Genomic DNA, 12,632 nt, shown 5'->3' with positions numbered 1-12,632 from the left:
ATCCCGTCCAGCTTTTTTCGAATTAGAGTTTGACGGCCTTCCCTGGTTCTCAATTTCAAGAAACATGTCATGCGTTTTGAGGATGTCATCCTGATATTGGATCCCTAAATCAAACCCCATATCAGTCATTGCAACAAGTTCATCCGATACACCGTCATCACCACCATTATTTAGACCTTCTTCCCCTCTTTGCAGACATAAGCTGATGTTTTTCCGGAGGCCTTTATCCAGAATATCACCAGATGAAGAGTATTCCGCATTTGATGATGGTCTTCCCATACGGCAAGACCGATTTTGGAATTAGGATCTGATGGGGTATAAAAACAGCAGCCAATTAGCTGTCGACACGTGGCCCAAGTATGGCCCACTGCAAACCCCGCGTCAGCAGGGGTAGCTTGGTAATTACAGCGAAGTAGGTGAGCTCGAACCTATCGCTGACCGACAACTGTCTTGGAGTAATAACTCCTCAACTACCCCCGTTTACCTCTATAAAAGGGCTTCCAAAGCTCATAAACAGGGTAATAACTTCTGACCCACCACTCTAAAAATTAGCTCTGCACTCCTGTCCATACTGACTTTAGTGTCGAAGGGCCTGTCCGGAGCAACACTCTGGGTTGGTCATTCTGACCTCGTTTGCTCTTTATGCAGGGCTTAGCTACTCAACTCCCTCACCTCGGCTTCTTGGGTCCCCCAGCTCGGCTCTGACGTCACTGTCATATCTGTTATCGATTTTAGGCCTAACAGATTGGCGCCATCCGTGGGACCTCGAACTAAAAGCTGTTCAGATCCCCTTACAAAAATGGCGGGACGGAGGAACGCTCGAGTACCAACTGCACGGACTACTCGAGCCGTGCTACCTCGCGGGACTCGTAGTGAGCGAATCGCCTCACAGGTGGTGGCTCCTTCTGCTACGGCCGAACTAAGTCCGGCTCATTCAGACCACCTCAATCCTACTCCTACTCCGGACCAAGTTCAAGCTCTCTTTCAGCAGATGACCGCCCTCGTCGGTCAGTACCAGCAGCTTATCCAAGCGCCTCCCCAGCCCCCTCCAGAAGCTTCATGACATGCCCAAGAAAGGTCAAATATCCACAGGCGAGAGTCAGCGCGCCATGGTGAGGACCGAACTCACCACTCCACGAGACAAGTTCACCACTCCAGAGCTCAGTACGCTCACACCGAACCCCACCGCCGCCGGAGATCGCGATCCCGCTCTGCACGAAAGCATCGAGCCCAGGAAAACCGCGCGCCACAGGAAAAACTCCGACCTCATCGTAGGAGTCCGGAAAGCTAGTCCGGCTCCATGGCGAGCCAATCCGTGGAGAGAAACAGGTCACTGGACCGCCCAGACCGTAGAGCTGATCCGATGCTACGGAGGATGGAAGAGATGGACCACCGAATAGAAGAGCTGGCGAAGGATCAGAGCCGGCCCGCTTCTAGGGCGTTCTCAAGCAGAACGCCATTCACCGACTACGTCATGAGTGCCCCAGCACCCAGAGGGTTTAAAATACCAACAATCCCACAGTATGATGGGACCTTTGACCCTGTGGACCACTTGGAGACGTTCAGGACAATGATGCTCCTCCACGGCGCGTCAGACGGCTTCCTCTGCAGAGGATTTCCGACCACACTGACTGGTGCGGCCAGGGACTGGTACTCAAGGATCAGACCGAACTCCATCAGCAACTTCGATGACTTCGGGGAAGATCTGGTCCGCCACTTCATGAGCAGCCGTAGGCCAAGGAAAACGACAGCATCCTTGATGGCCTTGCGGCAGGAGGATAATGAACCTCTGAAAGCCTTCGCCAGCCGCTTCAACAGGGAGGCACTCCAAGTGCCGAATCTAGATCCCTCAGCCGCTACAAATGCGCTTCTCGCGAGTGCTAGATCTAATGATTTCCGCCGAGCAGTGGCCTGCCGGAATCCGCGCTCTCTAGCAGATCTAATGGCCGGGGCAGAGGAATATATATCAGTGGAAGAAACACTGGCTGCCCTAGACTCAAATCGGAGGAGAACCTCTGAGGACAAGAATCCTACTAAACAGCGTAGGGATGACAAGGCCGTCAAAAGAAAAAAGTCCCCCCAGAGGAGGGAGGAGAACTTCACCCCTCTCAACACCTCCCGGAGACACATACTGGCCGCTATCAGTGGAGAAGAGTTCGTGAGGTGGCCGGCCAAAATGCTCTCCAAGGGAAACAGAAGAGACAAATCAAAGTACTGTCGGTTCCACAGGGACCACGGTCACGACACGGACGAATGCTGGCAGCTCAAGGAAGAAATCGAACAGTTGATTGGCCGGGGCTATCTGAAAAAATACATCCGAAGTGACGGCCACAGAAGTGAGCGCAAAGGGAAAAGTCCCCAGGGCCGGAGCCCTCGGCGGTCACCACCGCCCCCTGCTCGGGGTCAATCTCCTCCGCCATCCAGTCCACCACCAGAGGCACACCGATCACAGCCAAGGGGAGTCATCGGCACGATTATGGGCGGACCCGCCGCTGGGGGCACATCATCGGCCGCCAGAAAAGCATATGCATGCCGAGTCAACGCCGTGCACACATGCAGCAAGAGGATGAGGACGGAGAATGAGATCTCCTTTTCAGATGCGAATCTCGACAATTTGATACTGCATCACGACGACGCACTGGTCATAACCATGCTCGTCCCGAACTGGGAGTTGAAGAAAATCCTGGTCGACAATGGGAGATCGGCCGATATTTTGTACTATCATGCTTTCGAGAGAATGATGATAGGAGATGACCGCCTCAGGCCGGCGAACTCAGATCTATTCGGTTTCTCGGGAGAGGTCGTCAAAGTGGAGGGACAGATTGAACTCCCAGTCCTCGTCAGAGAGCCGCCCTGCCAAGCTTTTACCATGGTTAACTTCCTGGTAGTGAGGGCCACTTTGGTCTATAACTCTATCTTGGGACGACCTGGCCAGAACCTGATCCGCGCCGTCGCGTCGGCGTATCACCAGAAGATAAAGTTTATTACACCAAACGGCGTAGGAGAAGTCCGGGGGGATCAGCCGCAATCCAGGGAGTGCTATGCAATGGCACTCAAGGGAAAAAACGAGGCGGAATCGCTCCCGATTGAGTTACTCGATCTGAGGGATGAAGCTCAGGGAACTCAGCCCGCCGAAGACCTCATCTCCATCACCTTGTGCAAAAATGATGATGAGAAGGTCGTTCAGATCGGCTCCTCTCTAGACAGCGGCACCCGGCACAGCCTCACCCAATTTCTTCAGGACAACGCAGATGTCTTCGCGTGGGTTCCTGTTGACATGCCCGGCATAGACCCAGAAGTCAGCGCACACAGGCTTGGTGTCGACCCTACCTGCAGGCCGGTGAAGCAGAAAAGAAGACACTTCGCCCTCGAAAGGCGGCAGACGATTAAAGAAGAAGTGGAGAGGCTCCTGAGAGCTGACTTCATTCGAGAAATCCAATACCCGGACTGGTTGGCAAACGTAGTCCTAGTAAAGAGGACAAATGGAAAGTGGAGGACCTGCGTTGATTTCACTAATCTGAACAAGGCCTGTCCCAAAGACAGCTAACCGCTCCCAAAAATCGATCAGCTCATCGATGCCACCGCAGGTCACGAACTACTGAGCTTCATGGACACCTTCTCCGGGTACAACCAAATCAGGATGTACGAGTCCGACATACCAAAGACTTCTTTTGTGACGGATCAGGGGACATACTGCTACCGTGTCATGCCCTTCGGCTTAAAAAATGCCGGAGCCACGTATCAAAGGCTCGTGAACAGACTCTTTCGGAACCAGATCGGCCGCAACATGGAAGTTTATGTCGACGATATGCTGGTCAAAAGTCGAAGTGCACAGGATCACGTCTCCGACTTGAAAGAGACATTTCAGGTCCTGAGAGAACATAGCTCAATCCCACCAAGTGCACCTTCGGCGTCCACTCAGGAAAGTTCTTGGGGTTTATGGTAAGCCAGAGAGGGATAGAGGCCAATCCAGAGAAGATCAAGGCCGTGGTGGAGCTCACTCCACCGAAAACAGTCAGAGAAGTGCAACGGCTGACAGGAATGGTGGCCGCTTTAGGGCGCTTCGTCTCAAAATCCGCCGAGAGGTGCCTGCCCTTTTTCCACGCGGTCAAAGGACTCAAGACCACGCCCTGGACAGAGGAGTGCCAGGCCGCGTTCGAAGAGCTAAAGCAGTATTTGTCCTCTCGACCACTGTTAACAAAACCAGAACCGGGTGAGGAACTACTCCTATATCTGTCAGTGAGCCACATGGCTCTAGCAGCTGTCCTAGTTCGTGAAGAGCACAGCCAGCAAAAACCGGTCTACTATGTTAGCAAAGTACTGCACGATGCCGAAGTCAGATACCCAGCAGGTCGAGAAGTTGGCCTACGCCTTGATCATGGCAGCCAGGAAGTTGAGGCCGTACTTTCAAGCTCACACCATAAAGGTCCTGACTGATCAGCCACTCCGGCAAGTTCTCCATAAGCCAGACACCTCGGGACGACTCGTCAAATGGGCTGTGGAGCTTAGCGAATTCGATATCCAGTACACGCCAAGACCAGCAATCAAGGCTCAAGTACTAGCAGACTTCGTGGCAGAATGCACCATCCCCCAGCAGATCACCGAACCCGAAATTGCCCAAACCCCAGCTGAGGATAAGGTAATCACAAATGAGGAACGACCAGAAGATAGAACTGAAGAAGAAATCATCTCCGTACCAGCGGGATAGGATCCATCGCCTGCCGAACCGCTCTGGGAAGTATACGTCGACGGATCTTCAAACAAGGGTGGCTGTGGAGCCGGACTGGTTTTAACCGGGCCGGACAACTTCACTACAGACTACGCCCTGAGGTTCGGATTTTGCGCATCCAACAATGAAGCTGAATACGAAGCCCTCCTCGCCGGAATGAATCTTGTAGTCCAGACCGGCGCCCAAATACTGAAAGCTTACTGTGACTCTCAGCTGGTTGCAAACCAGATTCAAGGGGTCTATGAGGCCCGCGACGAGCGCATGATCAAATACCTCTCCAAGGTCCACCAGTTATCCACCAAGTTTAAAAGTTTTGAGGTCATCAGAATCCCTAGAACGGAAAATGCAAAAGCAGATGTGCTGTCTAAGCTGGCCGCGTCCGGATAGACAACTCTCGGGAATATATGTATGGAATTTCTCCAGAAATCCAGTATCGAGAATAAGGCCGTTGAAGTGATGCAGGTGGAGCACGAGTCCTCCTGGATGGACGAGATCATCAACTACCTACGTAGTGGGAAACTACCCGAAGCCAAGAAAGAAGCCCGCAAAGTGACACAAAGAGCGGCCCGATTTTCCCTGGATGGTGAGAACCTCTTCAAAAGGTCCTACACCCTCCCATACCTAAAGTGCCTCCGACCCAGTGATGCCACGTACGCCTTGCATGAGACGCACGAAGGTATTTGCGGCGAGCATCTGGGGGGCAAGGCTCTGACGATCAAAGTGTTGCTGAGAGGTCTGTACTGGCCCACGTTAAGACAATACTCACTGACCCTGGTCAAGAAGTGCGAGAGATGCCAGAAGTTCTCTCCCACCATTCACCAGCCTGCTGTGTCTATGGCCCCGATCATCAGCCCACTCCCCTTCGCAGTTTGGGGGATGGACATCTTGGACCCCTTTCCACCGGCCTCCGGAAGGCGCACGTTCGTAGTAGTGGCCATCGATTATTTTACCAAGTGGGTGGAGGCTGAACCTCTAGGCCACATCACAGAGCAGAATGTACAGAACTTCTTTTGGAAGTCAGTGGTTTGCAGATTCGGGATCCCACGCATCTTGATAACAGATAACGGTAACCAGTTCGACTATCGGAACTTCCGGAAGTTTTGCTCCGACTTGAAAATCGAGCAGAGGTTTACTTCAGTAGCGCACCCGCAGACTAATGGGTAGCCAGAAGTGACGAACAGAATCCTGCTTCAGGGAATTAAAAAGAGGCTGGATGATAAGGCTGGCCGATGGGCAGATGAGCTTTATCATGTCCTGTGGGCGTATCGCACCACCCCGCGCACATCAACGGGTGAATCGCCATTCAACCTGTCCTTTGGAACCGAGGCAGTAATACCAGTCGATGTAGGCACCCCGTCTCCTAGAGTCACCAACTTCAGCGAGCAGCTCAATGATAATGGGCTTCGGGAGAACCTCGACTTGCTGGAAGAAGCCGGGAAGAGTCTCGAATCAGGGTCGCGGCTTACAAGCAGAAAGTGTCCAACTATCATGATTCGAGGATACGCCCCAGAGAATTTCGAGCAAGGGATTTAGTCCTAAGAAAAGCTGCTATCTCCCAGCCGAAGAAGGTCGGAAAACTTTCTCCGACCTGGGAGGGACCGTATCGAGTGAAAGAGGTGATTCGCCCGGGTAGTTATAGGCTGGAAACGCTGGAGGAACACCTATTACCCCATGCATGGAACTCCAAGAATCTCCGGAAATACTATCAATAGCCAATCGCCGGGCGTAAAAGGTGACTTTGTAAATATAAATATTGTTGAAAATGTGAATGATATAGAGACCCTTTTGCAGATCTCCGCGTACTCTTGGAAACCCAGTTCACTAAAACTAGGGTAGTCGACGCTTGGTTCGCCACGGCTCGTCTCCGCAAAGACCGGGAGTGCACTCCTGGTCCGGGACCACTCCGGATGCAAAAACCAAAGCTCCTCGGAAACCCAGTTCACTAAAACTAGGGTACTCGAAACTTGGTTCGCCACGGCTCGTCTCCGCAAAGACCGGGAGCACACTCCTGGTCCGGATGCAAAAACCAAAGCTCCTTGGAAACCCAATTCGCTAAAACTAGGGTACTCGACGCTTGGTTCGCCACGGGTCGTCTCCGCAAAGACCGGGAGCGCACTCCTGGTCCGGGACCAGTCCGGATGCAAAAACCAAAGCTCTTCAGAAACCCAGTTCGTTAAAACTAGGGTACTCGACGCTTGGTTTGCCACGGCTTGTCTCCGCAAAGACCAGGAGCGCACTCCTGGTCCGGGACCAGTCCAGATGCAAAAACCAAAGCTCCTTGGAAACCCAATTCGCTAAAACAAGGGTACTCGACGCTTGGCTCGCCACGACTCGTCTCCGCAAAGACCGGGAGTGCACTCCTGGTCCGAATGAAAAAACCATAGCTCCTCAGAAACCCAGTTCGCTAAAACTAGGGTACTCGACGCTTGGTTCACCACGGCTCGTCTCCGCAAAGACCGGGAGCGCACTCCTGGTCTGGGACCAATCCGGATGCAAAAACCAAAGCTCCTCAGAAACCCAGTTCGCTAAAACTAGGGTACTCGACGCTTGGTTCACCACGGCTCGTCTCCGCAAAGACCGGGAGCGCACTCTTGGTCCGGGACCAGTCCGGATGTAAAAACCAAAACTCCTCAGAAACCCAGTTCGCTAAAACTAGGGTACTCGACGCTTGGTTCTCCACGGCTCGTCTCCGCAAAGACCGGGAGCGCACTCCTGGTCCGGGACCAGTCCGGATGCAAAACCAAAGCTCCTCAGAAACCCAGTTTGCTAAAACTAGGGTACTCGACGCTTGGTTCGCCACGGCTCGTCTCCGCAAAGACCGGGAGCGCACTCCTGGTCCGGGACCAGTCCGGATGCAAAAACCAAAGCTCCTCAGAAACCCAGTTCGCTAAAACTAGGGTACTCGACGCTTGGTTCGCCACGGCTCGTCTCCGCAAAGACCGGGAGCGCACTCCTGGTCCGGGACCAGTCCAGATGCAAAAACCAAAGCTCCTTGGAAACCCAGTTCGCTAAAACAAGGGTACTCGACGCTTGGTTCGCCACGACTCGTCTCCGCAAAGACCGGGAGCGCACTCCTGGTCCGGGACCGGTCCGGATGCAAAAACGAAAGCTCCTTGGAAACCCAGTTCACTAAAACTAGGGTACTCGACGCTTGGTTCGCCGTGGCTCATCTCCGCAAAGACCGGGAGCGCACTCCTGGTCCGGGACCAGTCCGGATGCAAAAACCAAAGCTCTTGGAAACCCAGTCGCTAGAGCTTAGGGTACTTGATGGTTGGAACACCACGATTTGCCCCCGCAAGGACTAGTTTCAACCTAAGCTCGAAACGCGCGTTTAGGGTGTTATCTACGCAGCATAGAACCAAACAGTATAAACCTAAGGTAGACAGGTGGAGAAAGGGTAGAGAATAAAACTTTACTTTCCATTCATGAAGTAGGGCCTCGAAGGACCATTACAAGAATAATGCCTCAAAAGGCTGTTACAAGGTGCCATTACAAAAAGAAATCGCCAAAAGAGAAGGAAGAAGGGTAGCTCAAGGCACCCCCTGGCTACCATCCAATGTTGGATCCGTCCCTGGGGCCACGGGTGCGGCCGTTGTGACCAGCTCGTCACCGCCAATCGTCGGAGGGTCAGGGAGAACCATTCCGGTCAAAACCACGGCCGGATTGGATTCCTTAACCTGCCCAAGACAGTCAAAGAACTCGATCTTGTAGGCCTCGCTGGACAGAGTGAGGAGTTCGTCCTCCTTTGCCTGAACGGCCGTTATCTGCCTCTCTCGGGCTCTCTCTCTCTGAGTGTTGAGGGCTTTTGCTGACTTCTCCTTCTGTGCGGCCAACTGAGCGGCAAAATCCTCCTTGAGCCGCTTGTTTTCCTCTGCCGCCTTTTCGATGGACTTCCGCAGCTCTTTCGCCTCCTGTACCAATTTCCCGTTCTCCTCCTCGGACTTTGTTATAGCCTCAGAAAACTTCTGGCTCTTCTCTCGGAGGTCGTTATAGTACGATAAAATCTGCAGACCAGCCAGTGTTAACACGGGAAAGCGAGGCAAGGAATAAAGATAAACAAGCACTCGAGGGCCGTCTCACCTGGTAAGCGGACGAAAAAATGGCCTCATCAGCCGCAGCGGGAGGTTCGCTGAGAACCTGAAGTTTGTCATTGCTAAGGAGAACTTTGCTGAGAAGCTCCTTAGCTACCCGGCTCTCACCAAGGCCGGTGTCATTTTTTTGAACGGCCCAATTGGGCCGAAAAACATTGTCTCCGGACCTCGCCGGGGGAGGACGGGCTCCAACAGATGTCCCCCCAACTTCGAGGACCCTGCACCCTGGCCATGGGTGCCCACCAACTTCACTGTACTCTTGGCTTTGGGAGGCGGCGGCGTGTCCTGGGTCTGGGCCGGACTCGCTACCTCTATAACCTTTCTTTTTGGCCCTGCTGGACCTTCCCGAATGCCCCCTTCCTCATTTTGTCTATCAATGACTGCTGCTGCATCTCTGAAAATCGACATAGACAAACAAAACCAGTCAGAAGCAAGGAAAAGAGGAAAAATAAGTTTTAAACAAGACTAGCCACGTACGTGCCGGGGTCGCAGTACTAAGGCCAAGCCCAACCAGAACCTCTTCCTTGTGGAAATTCGAACAATGAATGGGTCCCTCACGGTCCAGCAACTCCCGGAGTAAGGCAAACGTCCTCACATCCTCGCCCTCAAGAAACGGTTTGCGACTCATAGCGACTGTATCCGGGGTGCCCCATTTCAAAGGAACCGGCCAGGGCTCGCTAGACTCCCTGTCCTCGACGTAGAAGAACCTGTTTCTCCATAAGTGTATCGAGGAGAGAATGCCAGTGATCATTTTCACCTCCGGGCGCTGGCTAATGTAAATCCAACCCCCGCCCTTGTGCCTATTTAATTGCGCACACGCGTGGAACAATGGCACAAACAAGTTCCTCTGAAGCCGGCCATGGACGAGGTATACGAACCCCGTCAGCATCCTCCATGAGTTTGGCGCCACCTGAGCCGGGGCCAGCCCGTAGTGGCGAAGCACCGCAGCGAAGAATGGGTGCAGAGGGAACCTGAGTCCGGCCCTCAACGACTCATCGTATATACAAACATCAGAGCTTTCATTACAGGCCCTATCTCCCTCCGTCGCCTCCCTCAGCCCAAACCTGGAGGGAACACAGTACCTATCCCTAATGTCCGCCATCATGGACTCATCAAGGTAATTCTCCTCGTGAAGAGCCTGTACGTTGTATTTAGGACCGGCGTCCATCCGGGCCCTCGCCACGACCTCAACGGCCCAGCCCGGGAGAAACGTTGTGGACGCCTCGCCGGCGTCACTACCAACACTCCCCTCTACTTGGAGATAACTATCCATTGGGAGCGGAGTGGTGTTCAAATCCAAAATCACTTCGTCCCCAAACACCTCGTCATCACTACCTACGATATCCACACTGACATCAGAACTTGCCATTTGGGGGGCTGGTGTCCAGACCGTCCTATCCTGGGTCCTAATCGACAACCTAGACCGTGAGCTACTAGAAGACGACTCCCCGAACCGAACTCAGGACTAGAGCTACTACTTGACATGAAAACAGGAAAAGAAACGAATGAAAGGCGCGCTCAAGAAGATTACCGGACAGAACTGAAATCTCCCGGTTTCAAACTGAAAGCTCGCAAATCCTCAGCCGCTCACAGCCACGAACTATGCAACCCGAACTGGCAGAACAAGAAAGCGGAAGGAGAGTGAAAAATGAAAAGTAAGAAATGAAAGGTGAAAACCCTCCTTTTATAAGCCTTGGCGATGGGAACCTGCATTTAATGAAGGGCACGCGCGTCGAGGGAGCCCGTACGGCGAAACGTGTCTTTCATTAATGATGGACACAAACTTCGAGGGAAGGACGTAAGTGAAAATACGTGCGTATCTCCAAAGACTAAGGGCATCCGTGAAAGTGCTCGTGTGCAAGTGCGTGTGTGGAAGATAGCTCTCAAAAGCGATTGAGTCCGGCACAAAAAACAGTTCGGCCCAAGCCGGACTGGATATGACGCGTCTGGCTAAACGACAAAAAACAGTCCGACCCAAGCCGGACTGGGTATGATGCGTTTCGCTAGACGACAAAAGCAGTCCGGCCCAAGCCGGACTGGATATGACGCGTCTGGCTAAACGACAAAAAACAGTCCGGCCCAAGCCGGACTGGATATGACGCATCTGGCTAAACGACAAAAAACAGTCCGGCCCAAGCTGGACTGGGTATGACGTGTTTCGCTAGACGACAAAAACAGTCTGGCCCAAGCCGGACTGGATATGATGCGTCTGGCTAAACGACAAAAAAACCTTCCGGACTGACAAATTTCCGGACTGATTCCCAGGCCGGACTGACAAATTTCCGGACTGATTCCCAGGCCAGACTGACAAATTTCCGGACTGATTCCCAGGCCGGACTGACAAATTTCCGGACTAATTCCCAGGCCGGACCGACAAATCTCCGGACTGATTCCCAGGCCGGACAGACCCCCCCGATCAGAGATATAACTCACCACACTTCCCCAAGTCATCATAATGACTTGAAGAACTGGGGGCAACTGATGGGGTATAAAAACAGCAGCCAATTAGCTGTCGACACGTGGCTGAAGTATGGCCCACCGCAGACCCCGCATCAGCAGGGGTAGCTTGGTAATTACAGCGAAGTAGGTGAGCTCGAACCTATCGCTGACCGACACCTGTCTTGGAGTAATAACTCCTCAACTACCCCCGTTTTCCCTCTATAAAAGGGCTTCCAAAGCTCATAAACAGGGTAATAATTTCTGACCCACCACTCTAAAAATTAGCTCTGCACTCCTGCCCATACTGACTTGAGTGTCAAAGGGTCTGTCCGGAGCAACACTCCGGGTTCGTCATTCTGACCTCGTTTGCTCTTTACGCAGGGCTCAGCTACTCAACTCCCTCACCTCGGCTTCTCGGGTCCCCCAGCTCGGCTCTTACGTCACTGTCATATATGTTACCGATTTTTGGCCTAACAGGATCATCCTCCAATCTTTCATCCGATGGTATCCGGGAAGACACCGGATTTTCCATTGGCTGCACTACAATGGTCAGCTCCCCAAGGCACGGTGATGAGGGTTCTGAAATTTGTTCCACCTCCCAGATTCTTTGCCATTTTAAAGCAAGATATTCGTCAATCACCTCGTCTTCATCAAATTCCTTTACCTGATCTATTTACTTCTTTTGTCCCTTCCGAGAATCGATTGAGACATCATGCCTCTGTTTCTTTGCCGTCATCATAGCTTTGTTCCATAACAAGTCTAGAAGAGCATCATAATCTTTATAATTTTTGGGCTTGATCACGTCCTCTTTGACCATCTCTGCAAGCCTTTCAATCTTACCGTCCTCCCTGAATTTGGCTTTTCTTGTCGACGTGTAGAATGGAGTCATCTGTTTCCTGCCATAGCGGCTGCCCCTTGATGTCCACCATTTCTAGTGGCTTTTAGGCTTTGTGGAGTGATCGGGGTTCCCATGATGCTTACCGTCATAACCTTTATAATTTTTGGGCTTGATCACGTCCTCCTTGACCATCTCTGCAAGCCTTTCAATCTTACCGTCCTCCCTGAATTTGGCTTTTCTTTTCGACGTGTAGAATGGAGTCATCCGTTTCCTGCCATAGCGGCTGCCCCTTGATGTCCACCATTTCCAGTGGATTTTAGGCTTTGTGGAGTGATCGGGGTTCCCATGATGCTTACCGTCATAATCTTTATAATTTTTGGGCTTGATCACGTCCTCCTTGACCATCTCTGCAAGCCTTTCAATCTTACCATCCTCCCTGAATTTGGCTTTTCTTTTCGACGTGTAGAATGGAGTCATCCGTTTCCTGCCATAGCGGCTGCCCCTTGATGTCCACCATTTCCAGTGGCTTTTAGGC

At 52.5% G+C, this 12,632-nt stretch overlaps 1 protein-coding gene across 1 annotated transcript; it reads right to left on the bottom strand.

Moving 5' to 3' along the window:
* Positions 1-8,218: 8,218 nt before the first annotated feature.
* Positions 8,219-10,189, bottom strand: LOC143882993 (uncharacterized). The gene is made up of 3 exons (XM_077386365.1): positions 9,607-10,189; positions 8,810-9,180; positions 8,219-8,733 (listed from the first exon to the last, which is right to left on the bottom strand). The coding sequence occupies exons 1-3, from the start codon at positions 10,187-10,189 to the stop codon at positions 8,260-8,262; spliced, it is 1,428 nt and encodes a 475-aa protein (XP_077242480.1). The 3' UTR covers positions 8,219-8,259.
* Between the last annotated feature and the right edge of the window lie 2,443 nt (positions 10,190-12,632).

The sequence above is a fragment of the Tasmannia lanceolata genome, unplaced genomic scaffold (genome assembly GCF_043159265.1).
Source record: "Tasmannia lanceolata isolate RefF3 unplaced genomic scaffold, GAP_Taslan_0.1 ptg000008l, whole genome shotgun sequence".
NCBI lineage: Eukaryota > Viridiplantae > Streptophyta > Magnoliopsida > Canellales > Winteraceae > Tasmannia > Tasmannia lanceolata.
Note: the sequence above shows the minus strand (reverse complement) of the source record. Positions and strands in the feature narration are given on the sequence as shown.